This window comes from Eumetopias jubatus, unplaced genomic scaffold, assembly GCF_037043125.1.
Source record: "Eumetopias jubatus isolate StellerSeaLion01/CBP00866 unplaced genomic scaffold, mEumJub1_p1.0 scaffold_14, whole genome shotgun sequence".
NCBI lineage: Eukaryota > Metazoa > Chordata > Mammalia > Carnivora > Otariidae > Eumetopias > Eumetopias jubatus.
In genome coordinates this window covers 11497003-11522941 of record NW_028274820.1, presented here as the reverse complement: position 1 = coordinate 11522941, position 25939 = coordinate 11497003, and the positions used below count along the sequence as shown (strand labels likewise).

The 25939-nt window shown below is 43.2% G+C and overlaps 1 protein-coding gene across 2 annotated transcripts in view; it reads right to left on the bottom strand.

The window, feature by feature from the left end:
• The window catches only part of GLI3 (GLI family zinc finger 3), a 249753-nt gene that overhangs the window by 92972 nt on the left and 130842 nt on the right, over window positions 1–25939 (bottom strand). For both annotated transcript variants that reach the window (XM_088018202.1, XM_028108964.2), the window contains one exon: window positions 19834–19939. In XM_088018202.1, the coding sequence (XP_087874328.1) occupies window positions 19834–19939 (106 nt within the window). The remainder of the gene's footprint in view (window positions 1–19833; window positions 19940–25939) is intronic.

The following is a 25939-nucleotide window of genomic DNA, read 5'->3' as shown; positions in this document are numbered from 1 at the left end:
AGTGGTGTGTGCACAAGTCCCACAATCTCTAAGACTGTTCAGAGCAGCGTTACTCATGCATGTTTAAACTACAAACAACCAAAGTATCTATCAACAGTAGAATGGGCGGGGCACCTGGCTGGCTCCCTGGGTAGAGCCTGTAACTCTTGATGTCTGGGTTGTGAGTTTGAGCCCCATGCTGGGTATAGATATTACTTTAAGAAATAAAATCTTCAGGATGCCTGAGTGGCTCAGCCGGTTAATCAGCTGCCTTTAGCTCGAGCCGTGATTGATCCTAAGGTCCTGGGATCGAGTCCTGCATCGGGCTCCTTGCTGGGGGAAGCCTGCTTCTCCCTCTGCCTGCCACTCCCCCTGCGTGTGCTCTCTCTCTCTCTGATTTAATAAATTAATTAATTAATTAACCTTTAAAAAATAAATAAAATAAAATCTTCAAGCAAACAGGAGAATGAGTAAATGATTCATACCACAAAACAGTGAATAGCTATGAAAACGAACAAACTGCAATGTGGAAAATCTCGTAAACATAATGGGGACTGAAAGAAGCCTGACACAGAAAGAGTCTAATATACTGTATGATCCCACTTACGTAAAGGTCAGTAACAGACAGACCTCAACGTTACCCTTAGGATAGTCAGGATAATGTTTACCTCTGGGTATGTGGGTAAGTGTAGGAGGGCTTCTGGGATGCTGGTGTTCTATTTCTAGACTTGGTTAGTGGTTAGAGGTTTTCACTCTGTGATAACTCATCATACTTCATTGAGCCATATGTGTACATTTTGTGTGCTTTTCTGTTTGTGTCCTATTACCATTTTTTAAAAAAAGGATACACCCATTCACATGTGTCAAATATATCGATATTTTCTACAGTGGTTTCAACCATTTCCATTCAATTCAGATAATCAAATACATATATATGTGTACTTTTCAAAATTTGCGAATTACTGATGCTTAAGAAAATACCATAAATAATAACATACTTACTGCTGTTAAGCAGAGATAGGCAGATAGTGTAGTTGATGCATTAGTGTAAATTCAAAGTAAGCTATGGACGATGGGCTTCTGTATGATACTTCTGGGGTGGGGAGGGGGAAGGCCCTGCTCAGCCAATCAAAGGAAGAGGCCAAGCGAGTATTTCCAGTCCCTGTCAATCATCTCCTTCCACAACTGAAATGATGTTCTACATCGATACATTTGTGTCACGTGAATAACGCAATTGTTTGTGGCTAAATTTGATTTTGTCCCCCCCTGAGAAGACTGCAAAAAATAATTTGACAAAATTTACCTCCATTCCGTTCTAGAAATACAATTCTACGTTAACAGATTGAGACTTCAAGGTCAGGAAAATTGTCAAAGAATTTAGAAGTAAGGCCATTCAAAAGGCACAGCCAAGGGAATATAGTTGATGGTATTATAATTATGTTGCATTGGGACCACAGGGTGGCTACACTCGTGATGAGCACCGCATAATGTATACAGAGCTGTCCAATCACAACACTGTGCACCTGAAACTAATGTAACATTGTGGGTCAACTGTACTCAAATAAAAAAGTAAAATAAAATAAAAAAGAAAGTCCATTCAAGTAACTACAACATAGGATGCACTGTTCTAAAAAGGGTTTGTGACAAACATACTACTGGTTCATATAAACACTTGGAGCTAAATGACCACATCCCATGGCATGAGTCTTCTTTCTGTCCTGGCTCTTGGATAAAGAAGCCCCATGCGTGTCTGTAACACTTTACAAACAAGGGCAGAAGAGAGAGAACTCGTAGGGGAGGCAGGATCTCTGCTCCGAATGGTAGCTGACAAACCAGTTTCTAAATAACTGGTCACCAGTTTTGAATATTTCAGTTCCATGAATGTGGAGTATATTTAAATTATTATTTTGTGCAACTCTCTTTTGTTGTCCTAATAGACTCCGAATATTCCATATAAAGGTGTACTTCTTTTTCCAATGTGTAATAAAGATGAACAACCATCTTCTTTATCTTCTTGCCTCAATTACTATACAGTTTGTGAGAAAAATAAGACCGTTTTAAAAAATTAACATTATGTGGTTTTAGTATTAATACTATATATAATTATATATTTTAACACGTAACTTCCATGTTACATATTAATAGATCATATATATAATAGGATCAACGTAAATATAGGACTAATTGTTAGAAGAACTAGTATGTTGTATCTTCCTTCACAAAGTCCACAGAAATACTGCTTCGATGAGAAAACCACTCTGGCTCCCCAGGACACAAGTTCTGACGTCCATCTGCGATTCTTTTCCTAACCTGACCGCCTGGCAGATGGAGGGACTTAGAGCTGTTCTCAGAGGTCAGCTTCTGGGACATTTCATGGGGCCCTGTTTTCTAGAGAGCTTCCCAACGGGTTTCTGTTGACACAGCAAATGAACACTCTCCTTTTCTCCCCTCCTTCCCTAACACAACAGGTTGTCCCTTTGAACACCTTTGCCTGTGGATGCTCTCTCTTTCTCCGGGGGGGGGGGGGGGAGGCGACAGGGGAGGACAGTCCAACCAGGCCCAGCCAGGGGTCCAGGGGCCTTCCTGTCTCACTGCTCCACACGCCCCCACCCTCCGTTTCTCCCTGTAGCAGGTAGTGCACGCAAACACGTCGAGGTCGCAAGCCCTATGACAGATTTGGTGCTGGGTGAACCAGATCTTTCAAAGTCTGCTTTGCTCCCAGATCTTTAGGCCTGGATGGAAACAAAGCAGTGCCATAGTGTTGAACTCTTAATAAGAAAGTATTCGGAGAGCATTGAGCCTGGTGCCTTTCCCATGGGAAGGTCTCAGTAAATGTTGGCCCCTACAACCAACACCTTCTTTGCTGCAGCTTGTTACTGGTAGAGCTCTAGGTTGGGTAAGGCCAAGGTCACCCAGTTTTCGTGGCCTCCTTGTGTACCGACTTCTTAGGACCCTACAGGGAGGGGGCTGCTCTCCCCTACTCAACTATTTGACACCCCTGGTATCATTTAGAAGCACCCCACCTCACCTCTTTTAACATAGCAAATAAACTACTGACTTTACCCGACCTCAGTAAAATGCACAGGCTTTCTTCTTTCAAAAAGTAAACTCAAGGGCATGGTGATTCTTGGTTTTAGTTCAAAGACTCATTGCTATGAGAAAAGAAAAAAAATTGGGGGGGGGTGACAAAAATTTCCAAGTCTGATTTCTCTGACATTCCTGCCAATTTTCCGTTCACTCTAACAGACCTAATTTTTTTTGGAATCTAATGAATTACCAATTCTATCCAAAAGCAGCATTCAAAGTGGCAACGTAGTGTTCTTTTCCAAAAAGAAAACACAGAGCAAAATAGAAAGATACTGGAAGACAATAGTGTGGGTGACTCAGCACAGACCTAAGTCCTGTGAACTAAGAGAATCCAGAAAAACCCCGGGCCACGTGGCATGAGCTCACCCAGCTGTTAGGTTTTCTAATAACGTGGAGTCCTAGCAACCATGTCACCCTTCGGGAGGAACTTTTGGGTTTGAACTGTGATACCCAAAAAGGACCATAAAGTACATACAAGAAATTCAATTAGAACCGCTAGACTTAACCAACCCAACAAACAAGTCTGTGCTTCTATCATTTACCTGGAAATTTCAATAATTTAAGGGAAAGAGATACTTTAAACGTCTTGAGAGCCGCAAGCCAGGATCTGTTATTTAAGTGAGAGGTCATGGAGCAAAAGGCTTTAGATACTGCATGGAAATAACTAGAAAGAGGAAGTTAGGTTCCCACAGTTTAATCCTTGCTTCAAGTTGGGTCCTCTTGCAGGTGGTATGGGGGAGATTTATACCAAAGACAAGGGTGCATCTGGAAATCTGAGCCAAGAAGAAGATGAGGCTTCTGTTTTAATTTGTGTTTTGATAGGTTGCTTCAAGAACCTGGTAGAATACCCCTTTCTCAGCAGCCCTCTGGCATGCTGAGCTTAGGCTGGTCTTCCACTAGCCGGTGTGGATGGACGTTTCCTATATTCCATCCCCATTATAAATCCTCCTAATAATTATTATTACTATCAACCTCTGACTAGAGTGTTTTCAGGGTTGTCTCTTAGGCTCTTTGACTCATACTTTCCATCCTTCTTGCAATTATCCTTATTTTAAGGGATAACAGGGACGTCCATCAAGGAGTGATTATTAATTATCTAAATGGCTGTACTCCAGAATAAGATCCCCAAGATTTGCTAGGGCCCTCTGGCCTAGTAAAGTTAAAATGGTCCCTCTTTATTTGGCAGGCTATTTAGATTTAACTGGCAACGAACGTTGCAGGACTCTACTACGTGCTAAGACTTTATATCCCAGTACACTTCTCAATATTCCAGAATTTTAACCCCTGGGAAGGTATCAATCAAACTTTTCGAAAATAAATTAAATATGGCAAAGGAATACATCTAACATACTGGGGAACAATTTGTCTACAGTCCTCAGTGGAAAGGAAGCATTACCTTCCCTGTAAGGAGAGAAGAACCTCCCGAGGGCTCTAGCTCTCCTGGCTTCAGAGCCCGTTGCCCCAGGCATCCGGAGGAACACCACAGAAACACAGTCAAGGAGCCTGGCCCCTGGAAAAGGGCCCACAAGGTCTCCCCCTGCATCCCCTTCTTCCCAGTGAAAGCCACTGTTCTGATGCCACAGTGCGGACAGACTGAAGGGAACAGAAAGGTCTAACTGATGTGCTGGAATTACTTGATATTCTTACCCTTTGAGAACCGGTGCCTAGGACCACACGCTTACTGCTAACGGCTCCTTGGGATTTACTTTGCTCAATGGTAAAATGTGAGCCTTCGGCAGAGATGATTTCCATTCTCCCCACCAGGCTGAAAAAGTCTCTTTGGTCCCACAATCCAAATTGTTCTATGATTCAAATCACTTGTCCCTGTCTGCCACCGATTTGCTCTGACATCTAATGTTATAAAGTCCGTTACTTGAATAAAATTTGGTTGAAATTTTAGGGAATCTTCACTTGAGTGTCCCACAAATGAGATCTCATTTTCTTTCCTTTCTCCCTGTCTGGGATGGCGTTTTTCCATCACCACAGCGACTAATGTCTCCCCTGGGCCACTCTGGACATCAACCTTGGTGTTACTCCCAGGAGAAATGAAAGGGTCTGGTTGTACGCTGATTGGATTTGGATGGTGATCGATTGGAAAAAAGTAGGACCGCGTAGCCATGCCAAAGGCTCAGAACTGAGCCACAGCTTAACCACTAAAGGAGCTTTTTTACCAGTGAGTTCACAGCTATTAGGTATTTTTATATTAACAACACTTTTCCAATCCAGGTTTGTGCATTTTATCTTTATTCTTTCAAATCCTGAAATTGCTTGGATAAGAGGGAGGGTTTATATATTATACACACAGAGACACACAGACACACACACATTTCTAAGAGCAGCCTGAACTTTTAGGGGAAATTGAAGAGGCTTTGTGTCAAGTACATACAGCTAAATCCAGTCTTTCCATATCAAACCTCCGCTAGAAAATTACTGTGCAGATGATAAGGCAGAAAGATATAATAAAAAGTGACTCTACTCAATTTACACTGCAATATTGGTATGACTGAATATTTTTCATTCAGGTGCCTGATAAAATCGCTAAACTGTATTGCAGATAAATAAAGGAGGCTTCTGTCAAGAATAAACACCATTAATCATGAAGTCTTACCCTCGGAGAGCCTATGCTATGCATCTGCACAAATACACCAACATAACCAGCACCCAACACTTGCTTCCCTCCTTTATACTGTTCTAGGCTGAAGCTGTCCTCCCTTGCATTTTGTAGCATTTCCCAAACATTGTCTACATTTTAACTTTATAGTCCTGCAACCAGGTCCATTATTATAACCCTTAGGAAAAATTGGCTCTGCTCTTGGGGGAAAAAACTAACTTGACGATGAAACAGTTTTTTCCCTGCTGACTACATACCTACAGATACAATCTATATGTGCTACATATGAGATATACTGTATTTCATCGAAGCTAAGATGCTATTGATCTAAAGAAGCAACATTATTTTAGGTCCCACTAAGAATGACAATACTTACCACTTTCCACTTACACTTAAAAAGAAGTCTCTGAGACTTACTTACACATACATTTTATCATGCCTCACACTAGCACTTGCACAAAAAGGAAAATATAAGGCAAAATAATTTTATTCAGAGATCCCTGAAACCTCCTCACGACCACGTCTTCACCAACAGCGACTTGTGAAACACTACAGATTGTAAGATACGTTCCAATTTCAGAAGTGGGAAAGGATGTACAACTTAGAGTAGACAAATAGGGTAACAGAACAGATACGTTTTGGGTAATTCTGCCATTTGTCAAACACCTGTGCCATGGCAAACATGGTTTAAGTGCTATGTATCTGCTCCGTCATGGAGTTCTTGATATAAAATGGGATTGGATAATGAAATTGGGCTTGCATAAAGACAAACACCTAAATACCTAAGCTGGATTCAAACCCAGTCTATGATCTTAAACACAAAGGAAAACTACCCCAAACCAAACACAAATATGTGCATGTATGCTTAAATACACTTATCTTTTGACATTACTGAGGCTCTTACTAAAACCAGAGACCTCTTCATTCCAAAGGCAACCTGTCTGAATTTCTGTTCAAATGGCTCTCTGTGCTGATGGCATAGGGAGTTGCAAAGCATCCCTTGGCCAGTAGGAGAAATAGGGAGGGAGCCATGTCCTGGGTGTGGGCAAGACTCTCTCAGCAGATCTTCCCATAAGGAAACAGAAGCAGGAGACAAAAATGACATGAGGGCACATACATATTGGGGCCATTATGTTTTCATGGTCTATTCCTATTCTAAGTGTCCACACACAAGGGGAAAACAATGAACCAACCTAAACTTGCCCATAACTATGGGGTATTAAGAAGGAATCTGACAGATCATTTATTCAACTATTTTATTTCACAGATAAAAACAAAGAGGCCCAGAGAGGTCAGGGAAAGTTCAAGGAGCCAGTTAATTTGTGGCAGAGCGGAGAATGGAACTTAACTGAGGTCTACATGTATTTTTGAAAATAACTTATAAACTGGTTTTAAGAAGAGGATCATCAGAAGCCATATGCCAATGGAGTTCTATTTGAATTTTCTGAAATTATACTTTGAAACCCAAGAAAAGAGCATTATGATGGGCTAATACAACCAACATCATATTGGGGTGTGCTCAGAGGTGATTATTGAGCGAAACTGTAATCTGGCCCTACTTGTGAGAGACGTTTAATTGTGTCACATATGAAGTATCATGGCAGCTGTGTTTCAGCTCATTGGGGGATCTGTTTTCAGAGCCCACTCCAAGGAGAAAGTGCCTCTTCTAGCCAAAAGAGGTAACTCCCACCTTCCCGACCAATCCTCCCTGTCTGAAGAAGAACCTTGACCCCACAGAGTGAATGCACTTCTTTGCCAAAGAGGAGGCTGGTGAGGGCCCCTCACAGAAAGTCTGTGGCCCACAGTTTATGACCATTCCAAAGATCAGACACCAAGAGCCCAGTTCAAACCAGGCCCATCAAAGAAAGAAGTGGATCTCAAGGAACCAGAACCGCTCCCTAGCCCCACTGTCTGGGGCCTTCCCCAGTTCATGAAGGAAGAGCTTCTGTGTATAAAGAAGTATTTATACTGCATACAGTTTTCACCACAGATGAAAACTTCTAACAAATTCTTAGGTATTCATTTGGGAACCTCCAAGTCAAAACTACTTCCAGACACATGATCAAGAAAATGCAGGCTCCCAGTTAGGGACAGCATACCCCACCTGCTTGTTCGAGTCAAGATGCTCATGTGCAAAAGAATGGATTCATACAGAACCCATGTTCACCCAAAGGGTGAACAGATCCCTGATAAATTTTGTGTTTTTTTTTTAACATTTATTTATTTGAGAGAGAAAGAAAGAAAGAGCATGAGCGGGGGGAAGGGGTGGAGGGAGAGGGAGAAGCAGACTCCCCCCTGAGCAGGGAGCCCAATGCCAACACAGGGCTCGATCCCAGGACCCTGGGATCATGACCCGAGATGAAGGCAGACGCTTCACCGACTGAGCCACCCAGGCTCCCCTAGAATTTCGTTTTTAAGAGAGCGGAATTTTGTTCAGTGGTATCACAGTGTTTTACCGTTACCTGTAATGAAGGTATAACTCATTAAACAAATGTTTAATCTTTATTAACAGAGGTTTAAAAAACCATAATTTGTAAGTCTGCTAATTGTTCATCTCTGTCTCAGTCATAAACCGTACTTCAGAAAATGACCTCTATTGCACAAGAAAATATAATGGCCAGGATTAAGATATCTGAGTAATTTTTATTATTGTTGTTCATTATTTCTGCACAGATGTAAATGCATTTCATGCAAATGATTATGAAATTCCTACAAAATGTAAATTTAACTTAAATGATGCTAACGGGCTCTCCAGCGCTCCCCTACAAAGGACGATTTCTGTCACTGAATGGGGCACGAACGCCGTGCCCTGAACTGCCTGAACTACCTCCTTCAACAGCCTCACACTGAAAGGAAACCAAATGACCAGGATTTTAGGCAGTGATTTTAAACCTAGTGATGGTTCAACAGCGGCAATGAAGATACCCCGGAGGGCCGCACCACCCTCTCACTAATGAGGCGACCAGTGTCTTTAGGTCTTCATGGGAGGGGCACTTAGTAAGCACCCTGCTTGGCAGAGACCCACGGCAGGTTGAACCGATGGACTAATCACACAGGCCGGAGTCAAATGGGCTGGAAGAATCTGGAGACTTGTGGCTCCGAGGAATGTAATTCATGCAGAAAAGCGTTGTCAGAGCAAGGCCAGGAAACCTCGTGGGAAGAAAGCAAAATAAACAGTTCAACAAAGAAAACAAAGAAGGGCCAATAGCCTTTTCTAAAGCTTGAGTACACTGAGCCTTCAGTGGGGACCTCGGACAAAGGCCTCATCAAAGAACGCCCTTGCAAAGCAAACAGACCAAGAAGGATGTTTCTTTCCGATACACTTGGAGGGGGGGTAGACTCCACTTCTCATGCCTTGCAATTCAGCTTCCACATACCTCCCTCCTCCCAACAAATGGAGAAACAGCAGACAACAATAAGCAAAATAACTGAAAAGTCCTATGTCTGCCTGGGTCAAAAGACGGGGCACGGCGGGGAGATTAGCCCAAATTCCATATGGTGCAACATACCTTCTGACCGTTCTCCAGATCACAGGAGGGCCTTCGCCGGCTCATGAGCTGCCAGCTCAGACCCACATAGCCTGCGCGCCCCATTCTAGAGGATGAAGACAGACCTGCGACATGCTCAAGGATTCCACGTAGAAAATCCTCTTGCACGGACAGCATAGGACTTTCTCCGACTCGGAGAGAAGCCCTCCAGAGGCTTCGAGCTGCCTTTTCCAGGATTTTGGACCCCGCTTCCAGCCTCCACCCCCACCATTCCCGATTTCCACTGGAACGCTGACTTAGATTGTTGGTCTCTCAATACCTGTGTATCTCAATACATGTGTATCACTGCATCCTGAAATCCAGTCTGAGGTGACCAGATTTTGATCATTAAAACAAGATTAAAATACTTTAGACTGACCTTCTCTTCCCCTCTTGACTACTTGCATTAAGATGGAAAATGGAAGATCATGTGGACTAATCCCAAGGACAAACTGAAACTACTACACGGAAAAGGGACAGAAGTGAGCTGTGTGTGTGCATATAATACAGAATATATATGATTTGTATAGTAAAATAATGAAATACGTAGAATATTTACTTTAAATAAATAAATCCAATAAACATATTAGGTAACATAAATAGTATATTCCAAAATAGAGTTGACTTGAACAATCCAGGTTTGAGATGTGCACATTCACTTACACCCAGATTTTTTGGGTAAAACAGTACTGTAAACATATTTTCTCTTATGATTTTCTTAGTAGCATTTTCTTTTCTCTAGTTTATTTTACTGTAACAATACAGTATATAACACACACAACATAAAAAATACGTGTTAACTGTTTATGTTATCGTTAAGGCTTCTGGTCAACCACAGGCCAGTTAGCAATTAGGTCTTCAGGGAGTCAACAGTTATACACGGATTTTTGATTGCAGTCGGTAGGGGGGGTCAGTGCCCCTAACCCCCACATTGTTCAAGGGCCAACTGTAATTCTAAGATTAATCTGTTCTATACCAGGCAAATATGATGTGAGAAACCTTTTAAAATCAGAGCCCCTTTTAGAGCTCTCATAGCCTTTGTTACTGATTGACAATTTTGAATTTGTGTCTGAAAACTTTCACCGGTGTGCATGGTTTATGTTGAAAACAAAGTAGGCTAGGAATATGGGAATTTTGTTCTATGGGGGAGCCAACGACTCCATTGAATAGAGGCAAGAAGCATTTTAGTAAGCCCGGAAGGCTTTCTTTGGACTCTCTCTTAAAAATGGAAATCATATTCAAGCAACATGCTTTGGTGATTTGTTTTGCAAATGAGGCAGGTCATTTAGCTGCCAACGCCTCCCCCCTGCCAGCCCCCTATAATAGAGATGCTGTTCATTTCTGATGAACTTGGCAAAATTTGGATACTACTTGAACGTAGTGAGAAAAGGATTGGTGGTTCTCTGGTTAGGGCCTAATTCTTTCCCAGGCGGCAGGAGACATACATTAGCCTTGTCAGGCCCTAGGGATCACTTTGTGTGCACGGGGTTAACGTAATTCCTTCAGGCAGAGCTCTGACTACATGGGGTTGACGGGGCCTGGGGCCTGGTGAGGTTGGGGTCCCTTAGGAGCAGTTCACAGGTAAGACTACTGACTAGTGCTGCAGGTTTCTCAGAGGTGAACCTCTAAAAGAATTCCTTCAGTTGCAATTCTACAGACACACAATGCATTTTGGTACTAGTTTAGATTGTCAGATGGAAGCGAAACTCCCTATTCCCTTTGAGCGGTCCCACCCAAGAACTTTTTAAGGAATCTGTAATCTCTCCGAAGCTACCTAAGAAAGTTTTAAATATCTATAACTTATAAACATGGGAGAGGCTACATAACCCAGAATATTAAGTGACTGGATTTCAGAGAATCTAGGGGTTTAGATTACAGACCTTTATTTTTTTTTTTCTTTCCTGGCCATGCACTCAAATGCCCTAAAGGCTGTTTCTGCCATCTCTTACCCTTTTCTCTACATTCTTCCTCTGTGTGTGTGGAGAGAAACAGAGACAGAAAGGAAAGGAGAGGCAGAGGTGCAGGGGAGAGGTCTAGCATTGCACCTGACGTTTTTCTAAACACCAGACTTACAAAAACCAATGCACCGTCACCAACTCAGCTGGGTTAGCGAAGGAGGAAAGCACGGCACCATAAGCCACGGGACCAACTCGTTAATTTTTACCCAGGTGCATTCCAATGATGCCTTTACGAATCTGACTTGTCTTTCACAAAGATCACACAAAGACTAAAAATGGTCAAGATTTTGCTTTTCAGAGTTCTTTTCAATACAGTGATCTAATGAACGTGCTGCCCAGACAGCCTTACTTTAGGACTCACAGGATGAGTTTCTAAACTGACCTTGCCCCTGCTAATTCCTTTTAGTGTGCTTAGTTCCCTCGCATCACCAAAGATGCACAAATCTAGCTAATTTGTTGCTTAGGATTCAGAAAGTGAGCGAGCAGGTTTCTGGAAACAAGTCTGCGCCCATTTTATTTTTTGATGTATGAATTTCGCTGGGAGCAGGGATGGGGGGTGCGACAGTAACAAAAAGAAATGAATGACAGGCACGCCTGTGTCATGGGCCTTTCTTCCCCTGGGGAAAGGTCTGAAATGAACTCAGCGTGCTGTGCTGCTATAGGAAATGGCATGTCTTTGTTTAGTCGGAAAAAGCGGGTTCTGTTACCTAAGCGAAGGAGAGAGGACCGCATAGGAAGAGCTGCAGGCCCCTTCCGTTTGGCCGGTCATCATCCCACGAGACTCACCCCAAAGTGTCTTCCCTTTGGGACAAATGCTGTTAAAGTTCAATTTTCTCAAACACATATGTTGAAAAATAAATAAAACCGTGGCAGTAAATTTCTGTTTTCTTTGAAGCCAGGCTTAACATGAGTGGAAGCATTGTACTCAGAGAAAAAAAGTCTGTTACAGTCCAGTACCCCCCAGGCCCCTGCAACAGGTTTGACAGCAGGCTCTATAGAGCCGGCGGCTTCCGGTTCAGTGACCGTGAATACCTCCAGTCAATATCTGCTCCCGGACCTGACTGCTGAGCACAGCACAAAGAACACAGGAATTTTATCCAAGAAGCGGCCGCTCAGACTCTGTGAATATGCACCATAATTAGGGCCTGCTTTCTCCGTAGCCGATGACCGAATTCAGTATTTCAGTCATTAGAAATCCTGCAAGACAGAAATAAGTGTGATGCCCTTTGATATACTTTATTTCATGCTCATTTCTTAATGCAAAGTAAAGTGTGTAGCGGTTGGTCCGAATTTATGCTGCCGGCTCATGAAAATTTTGAAAGTTGAGGAACTGAAACTCACGCACGTTTTCATACTTACACAGGGAAACGCAGCTGTAGGCCTAAAGTAGTTCCTGAAAATCAGGCAGGCTTTACATTTTTTCAGTTAAGCCTGAGGAATGATAACCAGACAATAAGAGTTATTTTCTTTTTTGAACTGGACAGGATATGCAATGAAAAATGTTGGGATTAGCAGTAGGAAAGTCTAAGAGTGGAAAATACGGTACATGGCATTTGCTTATTAAAAAAGAAAGAAAAATAAAGCAGAAAAAGGAGACAAAGAGTAGGGCTGGAAAGAAGGCGTTATTTTAGGTCGGCGTTGGCAAAGTTTATCTTTTAGGCTTTGCGGGCCACATTCTGTCTCAGGTACCCAGTTCAACCAGGCCCTGGATTGCTAAAGCCGCCAGAGACAAGAGTAAACAAGGGACGGTCACTGTGTTCCAATAAAACTTTATTCACAGAAACAGGCCTTGGGCTGTACTAGGCTCATATGCGGTAGTTTGCCAAACTCCATTAGACAGTCTTCACAGAAGACCTCTCTGATAAGGAGACATCAGTGCTGGGAAGCGTATGAAGCGAGGGAGCAAGCCATGGGGCTCGGAAGGAAGAAGGTTCCAGGCAGACACATGTTATGACCTGGTCCAACATGGCTCATGTTCTGTAGAATATACTGCTATAATCACCGATCATTATTTTCCCACGTTTTGATCCGTTCTTCTCCAAATGTGCCCGTTGAGGATTGCCCAACAGGCTTACCAAGTTGACACATCATAATTTACCAACCCGCTCTCCCTCTGGCTGGATATGTACTCTGTCCAGTCATTTGGTTTCACAAATTCGACGGCAGCAAACACTGATGTGTATCTAAGTTTGCTGGCTCTGGATAGGCTTATTAGGTCAGAAGGCTTATTTATGGCTCTTCACACTGCCATATTTCCTACCTTAGAAATCTGCATAAGACACGGACAGCCGGTGACACTGAGAACTTCCCATCGGGTGTTGTTACAATTGTTTGTGCTCATCCAGCAGGTGCAGACCAGTAAGTGTGCAGTGCTGATTTTCACAAGCAGAGGATGAAAGTCAAGTGTAATAGGGCTGGCAGGAGGGATGTCTGGGGCACGACTTACTCCCAAGCTGTGTAACCTCCCTGCGTCAAGGCCTCCGTATCTTTAGAACGAGGCTGGTCGTGATGACTCCTTCATAGCACCGCTCTAAGTTTAACGTGAGATAATTATGCAAAGTCTCTAAAACTGTGCCTCGCCCATAGTTAAATACTCACAAATGTCACATAAAAGGTATGGTCGCTATATATTTTCTCACGTTGCACTGTCTATTCATGTCTTTTTTTTCCCCTTAGTTTTGAAATTTTGCTCTTCTTTTTAGGTTTTCCATTGAATATTGCTAGTTTCATTAACTTTATTTCCACATGAAGGGCCTGGGAATCAGTAATAAATGTCAAATAAGGTAACTTTGGCCTTTTACAACCAGTAACCGGTTTAATATCAGGGAAGGCATCAGACATCACGAGAGGTACTATAATATAAGTATTAACTTATTAAGCTTTTGATTTTGAGTTCTAAGTGTGCTAGACTTGTTGGCATAAAGGTGATATGCTCTAAAAACAGTAAACAAACAAAAGCAAAGGACAGGTGTTGGCCGTGATCCTGCAGTGGCCTAAGAGGAACAGCTCATTATCATTCCTGAAAATAATTCTGATTTAGGAGCTACTATGTGTATGGTGTGGATTTGGCCCAGCAAATTCAAGAAAAACCCACACAGATGGTCTTTGTACTCAAGAAATACAATTATACATCTTTTCTATTCTTCTTCTTCTTTTTTTTTTTTTTTTTTTGGTGGGGGAGGGCGGTGTGACTGTTTGCCTATATTAGCTCTAGTCATTTGATGGAATCTGTCACTACACTTTACCTGTCCTAATAAGGGTTATGGTAGAGCACTGAAGGGAAAAAGGGACTTTCCTTTGTTAATTTTAAATTGTTCTCTTCAAATCTTCCAGACTGGGTATGCCCCCAGATACAAATACAAGGTTTTGCTCAATCTCTGTATTTTACTGAAGGGAATGAAAAGAATGAAACCACTATTATGTGTATGGGCCCACCACAAAGTTTTAAGTAGACAGTTAGGCTGAAGGCTGCTTTTGAATGACTACTGTAGGAGCTCCCAATAGGTACAGTACTTTGTACAGCATGCAAGGTGGGGAATTCAGGGAGGGTGGGAAGAAATGAGGGAAGGACACAGAAGAGCAGTACTGGCCAGCTACTTAGCCCTCCTTTGTCTAAGCTTTTATCATAGTAACATGTCTTTTCTTCGACCTTTTCTCTCTGGAAAGAAATGTATTTATTCATGCTCCAAACTTGCTACTCATCTTCCTGCTCTCATCCCTAAAAGGCCATCATAATCATGGAGCAAAGCCTTCCTTATTTCCAGTGCCCTCCACAGCTAACACAAGTGACCTGCTGTGCATGGAGTCCTCTCTCCAAGGGCCAAGCCGTGGACCACTTTCAGTAGGAAGAGCACCTCTCCTTAGTTAGGTGGAATCATTCCAGGGACTCGGGCGGCCCCGGAAAGAGCCACATGGACTCAAGTAAGAGAATAAAGAGTTGCTGAATAAGACAGAACCCGAGCACTCACTTCCCCCAAGAGAGAAAAGGTGAAGCTGGTTTTCTGGGACGAATGAGTGAAGTGGATGGTGAAGGGTCACACCCTCTGTCACTGCTGGCTGGGGGCGCAACCCTGTTCACATCCCCAGCTCCAGACACGGGCTGCTCTCGACTCAGCTGGCAAGAAGGTCTGTGGGGCTTGAATGATCATAATGGGTTAGTAACTAAGGATCCTGCTCTGGAAAATGAATTGCAAAGTTCAGTATGAAGCAAATGGACTGTCTGAAATTCAATTCATATGGGTCCATAAATGAGAAAACTGTGGCTCCAAAAAGTTGGGGGTACAAGACAGACATTTCTTCCAAGAGAAAATCCAGACTAAAGGCAGAATTTAAAACTTTATAATTTGGGTATTTACGAATACTCTATGTCTAGTTTTTAAAAGTGAGCTTCGTTAAATGGATTCAGACACTAATTTTTTTTTTTAAAAAGCCCACACTCAAAATGCAAGAGAAAGAGTACTTTCTTCATTAAGGCGAAAGTAGTCACTTGGAACATATAACTGTACTATGAGGGAGGGGAGCGTAATATGGCAATTGTCTCAATTTCCAAGTGAAATCTGAAAACAAGCAGTACGTTTTAGCCTCAAGAGCACTGTGCACCCCCACAGAATACAATAATGCCTCCTAGAGTTATGCAGAACTGAGCAATGCAAGGCATGGGATACAGAGAAGACCAGGAAGGAAAAATCTGCTCCACTCTGGATACACATTCAGGTTCTGTCATGAATGCTCCAAAAAAAAAAAAAAAAAAAAAAAAGTCTCAATAATCTAAGTAAGTGTACTCACTGATAGTTTTCCAAAACATTGCACTTTTCTGTATGGCTTCCACACAGACTCTGTGGTCAGGGCAAAGGATTTGAGAGAGTGAGAGACATTTCAATTTATCTTTTGGGCACAGGTCCTGGTGAAGTCAGTAGAGAGTAACTTTCAGAAGAAAAGGGGAAATTCCCCACCTCCAGTGTTTCTTCATTTCCAAGCTACTTGAATTAAATGAACATAATGCAGGAATCTTACACTTTCTAGGACAACCTTTCCGTGACAACTCAGGAAAAGAAGATGCCTACATCCCACCGTCCCACCTGTAAGCCCGTGAATCTAAAGTCATGATTTTGAGTTAAGAAAGGAAATACTAAGAAATTCTACTATTACTTCCAGGACGCTTCAAACAATGTGAGTTTCTATGCTCTGTCTACACTGCCTGACCAGGCACTGTGGGTAATGCCCCGAGAGACAGAGGCAGGGTAAGCTTTTAAAGGCACTGCATTTAACAAGCTGGGTTCTTTAACACAAACGTACACATTTCCGTACATATTTATAAGCCCTGGTGGTTATTATTAGGCTGTAATTGTAGTTGTTCTAACACCTAATAAGCCATGGTTGGAAAAACAAAGGCAGGTTAATTTGTGATTTCCTCTACTCATTCAGAGGCAAATTAAGTGTCAAACGGCTAATACGGAACATATTTCATTTTATGAGATTTTAATTTAATTCTGCACCATATCGTTGATGCCTTAATATAGGGTGGTTTATCTAAAAAGAGAAGCAATTTATAAACCTCTTTCAACAGAATCTTTAATGATAGGATATGATAGCTTAATTATCACAGTTCCTGCCATCCTTCTAAACAGAGATCTGCCGGTACTTCCATCATCAACACAAATCCCGTTTTCAAGAGACTTATAATTTTGTTTTTAAACCTGGCACCAGAAGGACAATTATGTGCACAAAATAATGAGAATATCCCCCAATTTTGTCTTGGTATAATTAAAAGTGTTTATCCTAAAAACTCTGTAAGCTCACTTGATCTCATTTTCTAGAAGACAGTTACAGAGAGAGCGTTTTGGAACCTGAGTTCTAGATAAAACCATTTTACTTTTCCAGGATACTGCTTTACGGCTCAGCAAAGATGTCTAGATTTCAGCAATGAAACCATCCTGGCCCAGATGACCCTCTGCTCCCAAAATGATCACAGGCGTCTACTCCTAGCAGCACCTCAGAAGGTGCAAAAGCAAGGAAGGGGTTCATGATTGAGCGAGGCCACTGTTTCTCGGGTCCCCACTGCCTCGAATGCTAACTCCCAGCACTTGTTTAGAGCCCGGGGCTCCGAAGACTGCTCACACTTTTAGGACTTCATTGAACTCCTCCTGCAATTTGGAGAGTCCGGTAAGGAAGAAAACCACATTTCCAGGGGATGAAACCGCTCCACGCAAGGGTAGGTTAGCAGAGTTCCCAGAACAGGTAAGTGTAAATAAAGCAAGCGTGGGGGGATTGGAGCTGTCCTGCTCATCCAGTCTCCCGATGGACAACCTTTTCCAAGGGGCCTAGCCGGGTGCTGGGCACTGCCGGCCAACGAGCAGGAAACCACCAGGAAAGGGGGTATGCACCACAGTGAAGGCTCACGTGGGGTGCTCCGAGGAACAGCCTCGGGAACACCAGCAGAAATGACGTTTGAATTAGGCCTTGAGGATGAGGAGTTGAAGCAGAAGTTGGCCATGCAGCAAGGGAGGGCCACTGAGGGCGATGCGGAGAGAATGTCCTGTTACAAAGGCGCACGGGAGAGATGGGCCGTACCCTCCTGGAGCCAAGTGCAAAGCCCAGGTTCTCCACCTACAACCCTCCTAGGGCTAGCAGTCCTGGGGGGCCACAGGCCCACCTCCTCACTACGCTCTGCCCACGGCAATGATGCTCCGAAGCCTCCAGGACTCTCCTGTGGGCCTCGGGACGGTCGACTAGCCTGACACTGTGAATTTTGGTAACAGTCCATTTAGGCAGCTAGAGAACCATTTAGTCAATTGTGTGAAAGTACCCGAAGGCCTGGCCGGAAAAGCAGGAAGTCCCTAAAACCTATAAAAATTCCAGCTCAGCAGTCATACCTGAAATGCAACCCCTAACCCCAGGACTTTCCAAACTTGACCTGCCTCATCTTGTGGTGTCTTTATCACAGGTGAGCTAATACTGAAGGTACAGTGATCAGGGCCCAGAATACAATGTGTGGGCTACATGAGGGCTTGCTATTGTTGTATTCTGCCAAAGAACCCAGACTTGGGATTTTTAACAGTTAAATTCATGTTTGCATTTAATAACAAGGCAAACTGTAATGAACCCATAGGAACTAGTTCATTCGATCATATAAACTCATTTTTTGGGGAAGTTTCTCTGTAACAGGATTTTGGGAAGCACAAAGAACTCTGAAATTCCACAGAAAATCTGATTTAAATTACCACGTCACAGAGACTGGAGTCTGGGAGGAATCAGCCATGTGCATCTCCAAAGCTGGTCTGGTCCTTGCTGGCTCTGTACCACGGGACAGAGCCTCGTCGAGGACCTTTGTGGGCCCATCTGCCCCGCAAAGCCTCCATACCACAGGGGTGAATTACACGGCAGGTTTCGGCCTGAATTTGGAATGTCCTTCCCTTTTTGTATACGGGTTTTTAACTGGCCTCATGGTTTTATTTGAGTATATTTTTAGCAGGCTTCAGAACCCTGTGAACACTTCCTTGTGTTCCAGTGAAAAATCAAAGAGTAAGTCACAAGTTTCTGTATTCCCTCTCTATAAATACCCACTTCTCCTTTAATGCTCATGGAAGTCTGCAACACAGATTTATTACTTACCTCCAGGCAAATCTGCTCTGAAATTACAATTCAATAATGGGGGATGGATCCAAAAAACTGTTGGTAAAATATTATATGTGTACGTGGGCATGTAGTTACGGCTGTTAATATCAATTAATTCTGTTCACAGAGGAAGACTTGTTTTAAAACAACTTCATTTTTCTTTGGCATATACGTAATTACACAGCTTAACTAATGGCCATGGAGACACAATCTACCATCTAAATAACCAGCATTATTCTTCAAAGTATTATTTGTGCTTTTCTAACTTTACTGTCTCAGAATGCAGGGTGATTACCAGATCTGACTAAATGTATACATCAAGGCCATGAGGAAAGGGCGGCCCCTCCCAGACGCTGGCTCCAGTAATTACAGTTCCAGACGGTCCTCCGGACATGACGATAAGAGAATATCACCTTAGTGTGGAAGTCCGTTACTCTTTTTACCCCCAACCTGGGTGAGATAATATTTGTTTCCACAAAATGCTCTGCTTTCTTTTCTAATGTACGTGATCACCATCATTCTTTCCCTTTATCTTTGTGTAAATCACGCACTTGATCATGGGTGCCATTCTGTTTGGGAGACAGTTCCATCAATCAAGTCCCTGTCGCCGTGCACACCATGGGGGCCCTGAAAATTCACCATAAAAATTTCATGACAATTCGTTGTGCTCGCTGGGACAGGAAGGACTTCCGGGTAATGGGAACATTAGCATGAAAAACTTCAAACCCAATCTCTCCCAGATACATATTCTCTGAGGGGTAAGTTTCCATTAGACCTCGACTGTTTAATTTAGTATTTACAGCCCACAGAACACACATCAGCAAAATATATAGTGAATACTTGCCAGCCACCTAGTGTGACAGGCATTCTTCAGGAAGCAATGGGGATCTGCTTCAGTGAGTCCAGGAACAGACAGGCTTGCCATATTTCAAAAGTAAATCTTACACTCCTACCACATCTTCAAAGCCCGGGAGGCTCACCGTTAACAAAACGTCGTGGGACAGGAAGAGCTCGTGCTCGGTTCTGCTTCGTTAAGGGGTAAAGTTTTACTACTTACACATGCAGTGGAGGAATTGGAGACGGGTCATAATGGTAACGCCCCTCATGATGTCTTGCATCGATTGGTACGGGAGGGTGGAATGCAGGAAAGAGATGAGAAGGGTCTGAAACAGAAAGAAAATCCAGCATGTATAAAAGGAACGCTCTGAAACAGAATCCCAGCCCCTGACACCACACCGCGCTTCTGCCTTCACAATGTAGGCCCGGTCCACTTTCGAGAATCTGTGGAAACACTCTTCCAAGTTCATTAGGAGGCCACAGGGGACCCCAGAAGTATGACCAAGCACCTCGTACCTGTGCCCCCAAGGACATGGGGCTGAGGAACGCTGTGACAACCCACACGGAAAAACAAGAAAGGGGAATAAGGCATGTCCCATCCTGAAGGGAAGGGTAAAGGGAGCGACAAAACCAAAAGAAACAGATTTCAAGACACACATTTCCTTCTATAATTGTACTGTCAATGGAAATTTAGACAAAGACGTAATATAAATACTAGTTTTGTTTCTCTCATATCCATGATGTTTCATAAAAGAAAGAGTCTTTTTTTTTAAAGTCCCTGCTAGAATCCATGGGTCTATTATATACAAGTATGTCTGCTGTCATAGATATGCATGGTACACACACACACACACACACACACACACACATACGATTTTAACATTCAAATGCACACTCCCCTCCTTCCTGTCCTGGGTCAGGCCTCCACAGTCCTGACACAAGCACAAGGACAGCAAATCTACAGGTTAGCCAGAGAAATGGGCTAACGGGGCTGGAGGAGGTGAGCGGACCCTCTCACACTGACAGGGGGAGGCTGGGAGCAAAGGAAGGCCCCCACCCTGACATTCACCTTGGACCCAGACTGGCCTCCCCCTGTTGGGCTCAGGCTGGGGTTAGCGTTCCCTGGGCTCCTCCTGTGTGTGTGCTACCTCAGATAGTTCCTCAACTCCATTGACTAGAGTAACTTAAGCGGACCGTCTCTGACAAATCTGAACATCAAGGTTTTTGTTTTTGTTTTTGTTTTCTAAATAGTGATCCACTGTAAAAACCTGAAGAGAATTTTGCCAGATTTTAACATGAGAAGCTTGGTTGATCCCAAGTTTCTCCCCAAGTTTTAGGAAGCAAAGGGACGGAGTGAAGGTACGGCTCCACGGCCGTGAGCCTTGCATTACGGCATATACGCCGAAGCCTCTCTTCACATATTGCCTTCCACACACGCATGAAGCCATCCTGCTGCTATTGCCCGAAAAGAGTCCCAGGGATTGATGTGCACACCAAAGGTGCCTCAGGAGGGCTTCCAGCGTTTTCTAAAAGTCTGAAGGTTTTGCTAGACCTGAGGTAGCCGGTAGTACAGACGATCTAAATGAGGCCCTGCAAACGGGTTCTGAGTTGCATCTGGAAGAAGGGACACAGAACCTCCAGGTGGGGGTGAGGGGCTGTGCCAAACACGGACCAGGCGTGACCCACCCCCGCACCATGGATGTGCACATGTCCCCATGTCTGAGTGGTGTGTGTGTGTGTGTGTGTGTGGAATTCAGGTGTTTTTCCTTTTCCTCCCTATACATTTCTCTTTCTCCTAAATTTTCTTCAACAAGCATCTTTTAGAATGTCAACATAACAAATTTTTTTAAAAAAAATTATGAAATCTTACTTCCCTTGTTCGAACTTTGCCCTTGCTTCCTTCCTTTGAGAATCGACCAGTAAGGTTAGGAGGAAAATAAATAAAATGAGTGAAAAACTATTGACACCACGTTGAGAGAACCAAGGCAGTGCCCGAAGCTATGGGTCCACCAGATGTAGAACCTTTCTTGGAAAATCTCTAGGACTGGGAGAGGCATGTCGTAACAAAAAGGCTTTCTGACTGTATCCAGGGCTGCTGGTAAGATAAAGGAGAGAGAAGAGGAATCATCGCGGGGCCCGGCTAGTCACTGTGATACTACCAAGAACAGCCATGCTGGAAACTGAACGGGTGAAGGATTTCCAACCACCTCATCACTTGCCACACTATACACTGTATAAATTCCACACAAGAAAAAAATCAATTCTATTTTAAGTGCACTGCTTAGGACTTAATATTAAAGGATGTTGGCATCTTTTGTAATGCAAATCTTGATGGCTGGCATGCTAAGTTTGAAAGTTGATCCAGCACTGCTGTCAAATTCAGTCTGGGCGTCCCGTGAGTCAGTCATCCTGCAGAGCCAAAATGTCCAATTTCACTTAACCATTTTCGACGAAAATTATTCATCCTTCTTAAAACAACCTACAATTGAGTGGAGTAATCTTTTTTACTAGTTTGAAAGTCTGACACACGTTCAGTAAATATTTCCAGATTTTGAATTTTGAACCAGGCCTCAATGTGTCAGATTTGAGTCCAGGGTGAGGGGGATGGCCACTAGACGCCGGGGTGGCTCCTTCAGTGGTCGCTGCTCACGTGAACACGCTCGCTTCCCGTGGACTTCAAACTTAGTTCACGTCATCTGCTCTTGGAAGTCAGAGAAATAAGGCCACGAGCACTGTGTTTCAGTCAAGCATTCATAAAGTCTGACCCACCTCCTGAGGGTTTCTCCCACATATTTTCCAGGGCCGTTTTGAGGGACATTGTGACAAACACATCGGAGTTGGAAGATCTTTTCACATCTTCCCTTCCTGGCTCTTGGCTGTGGTCTGTGTGATTTAATTCTCTCCACCAGATAAGTGGGTGTCAACTGTATCTGCTTTTCTCTAGGTGGGTTCAACAATGAATTACAACAAGGCACAAATCCACATTTTTCATATACAAGGGGCTCAAAATGTGTGAATTTATTCCACTTTCAGTATCTGCCTCATACAACCAGGAAGTAACACCCCTTCTCGTCGTTTGAGTTTTGATCATGATGTTGCGCTGATTATGTGCACACAGGGAAAGACCGACCTGTTGATCCTATAAAATCAAGAGTGCACCCGAGCAGCATAAAAATCTCCTCCCTAAGAAAACCTGGAGAGCTGTCATGGACATTTAAAAGGCACCGCCACCTTTTCACTTTAACGAGAAGGTATTTTTACAAGATTTTAATTCACTCTTATTCTCGCCCTCTCTCCTTTCAGAATGAAAGAGAAAATGACCACGCACTGCAAAAACAATTTGAGAGGAAAACGGAAGGCGCAATTATTGGGACATTCGTAGTCCTTCCTCACTGTTGCGTCTGATGTCTTGTGAGCTTTAAAGTTCATTCTGACTGAGAGTATGTGTTTATTTATGTCCTAAGGAAATCTGTGGATTCTGCATTCTGGAATTAGGGTAAATAAAGAACAAAAATTAACGGGATTGATCTGATTTGAGCATACACATCTGGTCTTAGTTTAAGCATTTTACTCTTTCTATTTGCTTCCCTCTTGATGCAGCCTGAAATAAGTTCTCTTGGACTGATGAAGTCTGTGCAAACAACTCTTCCTGGTGCGTCCGTGATCAGTGGAGACCACAGCTCCTGAGCTACCTTCCGGAAAAACGCACTGCAACACCCCTCCTGCACTTCGAGACATGCCTGAGCACGGCTTCACGGTATAAACGAAGAATAAAAAAAAAAAAAGAGAGAGAGAGAACGATTCTGTCCCGTCCCATCTGTGCCATCGCATGACATTAACCCTCACACATTGCTCCCACAGAAAAAAGTACCCAAATCCTCCAAAGCTGGGTGCTTTCCTTGCATCTTGGCCTGTCGTTTGTATGTGGAAGATCGGCAGCATATTCCATCACGGGCCCAAGGAGCTGTCCAAGAAAACCCACACGACAAGAACAGGCGCGTGTCGCTAGCAGCCACCATAATTAACCACCACGCGGGTGTCTATTTACACACGAGCAGCGCAGCTGTGGAACATCATAACTCAAGTGGATGTGTGCAGAAAGATGCCGCACCGCAGCCCTCTCCTGCTCGGGCCCTTGACAAAACACCGCGTGATGACTTTTCCAAAGTCAGGAGAAAACTGCTGAAGCAGAAGGAAGTGCCACTAAACCTGGCTACCTCCTATTTATCATACAATTTCCTGACTGATGGTTCCACAAACCAGCTGCTAAGTGCTGTGTACTCTACTGTCAGCAAACTAATGGGCTAAATGGAAGACGGGGAGAATAATGTGCAGAACTGGTAGAATCAATTTTACTGAGGGAATTAAAATTCTACCAGGTGGGGGTGAGGCTGCGGAGCCGTGGTAAGCAGTCAACTGTACATGCTTATGGTTGCAAAGATGATTTATTGCATACTTGCAAGAGGCTTGACTATTAGACCAAATTCCTCTTGTACTAACCAGAGATTTGAAGAGTGCATATTATCCGAGGCTTCAATGGAATAGCCTTTAAACCCCATCAATATGTAATTGGCTTGACACGTGTTTAAGCTGAAATGCATAGTAAAAATATTTGTGCTGGGTATAGTTGTCAGTGTTTGATTTCATGCTGGCTGTCATCACGGTACGCATTAAGGGTCTCATTAGGAATGAGAAGCATTGATCTCGAGGTCTCTTCGCAACAGCCTGGGTTGATCGTAAAAGCTATACCCAGAGAAAGACACTTGGAGATTTATCTTCGGTTGCATCTTTCTCCCAAGAAATAGTTTTAGTATCCTCGGGCTAGAAGATCTCTTAGAAGCCACTCTAGAAACCTGTCTTTTAAGGTATGAAATTCCCATATAAAAATTGCAGTTTAAAAAAGAGAGATCAAAGTTGGCTCATTTCGTGCCCTAAAGGAGTATAATTCACAGAGGGTACTTGAGGGTCCAAGTTCTCCTGGCTAATTTAAAGACTGAAGTCACCCGTGCACTCACTTTGGAACTTATCCGAGACCATAACTAGAGATTATTTTTCCTGTCATTAGGGCAAAACCCTGCCCATAGGAATGTCCAAGCCCCTCAAAGTCACTCAATCACCTGTTGTCAGCAGAAATATCATTAAAATCCCATGTGGCCACCAGCCACTATACCAGAACCAAAATAATCAACCTGGTGGCTATCGAATGAGAGGTCTCAAGCCAGAGAAAGGGAGAGGGAGAGACACCCTTCCCCCTTCAGGGAGATGGGGAAGAGTCACCAGGGGTCTTGTCTCTGCCTCTTCCACCCTGGGCATCCCCAGTCATCACCTCAGCCCCTGCGAGACCTCTGCCAGGCCTCGGTGGCCTGAGGGAGACACCACCCAGCGGACTGACTTGAACATCCAGTGAACTCACCCCACGGCGCATGAGGAATCTTCTTTGCGGTCTCACATGCTTGTGGCACAGAACTGAAAAACATCTCCAGTATCATTAGCGTTTATAAGACCCTCTGTAGCATGGCGCAAGTTTTAAGAAACTGGTTCTAATATACTTGAGAAATCTATAGATGTCTTCCACTTAAAAAAAAAAAAAAAAGATCTATTATTTTGTTACTTTATACCACGGCAGCAGCCTTACTTGGAAAGAATATGCTACGGGAGGTACCTGCAAACTACTGTGTGTGGGCCAGTGTTTGTCAATAAAGTTTTATTAAAAGACATGCATGCTCTTTTGCTTACAAACTGCTTATGTCTGCTTCCACACAACAGCGACAGAGTTGACTAGTTATGACAGAGAACACATGGTCCACAAGGTTTGACATATTTATTGCCTGGCCTTTTACAGAAAACCATTTGAAGAAACTGCGTGTCCTAGAGCACCACAATAAAGTACTTTTCTGAAATTCTTACCTTTCAGAAAAACCGCCCACAGATTTTTTCTTTCCTATCCATGTAGTTTTTGACTGATAGCACTACATATGTAAAGTACTTAGATACCAATCTGTGTCATTTAAAAAATATCTTTACAGAAGTGTTCATACTAATAATTATTCTGAAAAGGGATACTTATCCTGTGATTTTGGCAAAACCTATCCTAAACAAATTCTAGGATAGGCAAGTTGATGGATGAAACTGATTATAATTTAGCAAATAATGGCAATAATCATTTAACACTTGCAAATTTAAGTTTCCTTATAAATTAAGTAAAATATACACAAAGTTTCATAGAAGGCTAATTATTTTTTTTAAAGATTTTATTTATTTGAGAGAGAGAGAGAGAGACAGCACAAGGGGGGGGGCGCAGAGGGAAAGGGACAAGCAGACTCCCC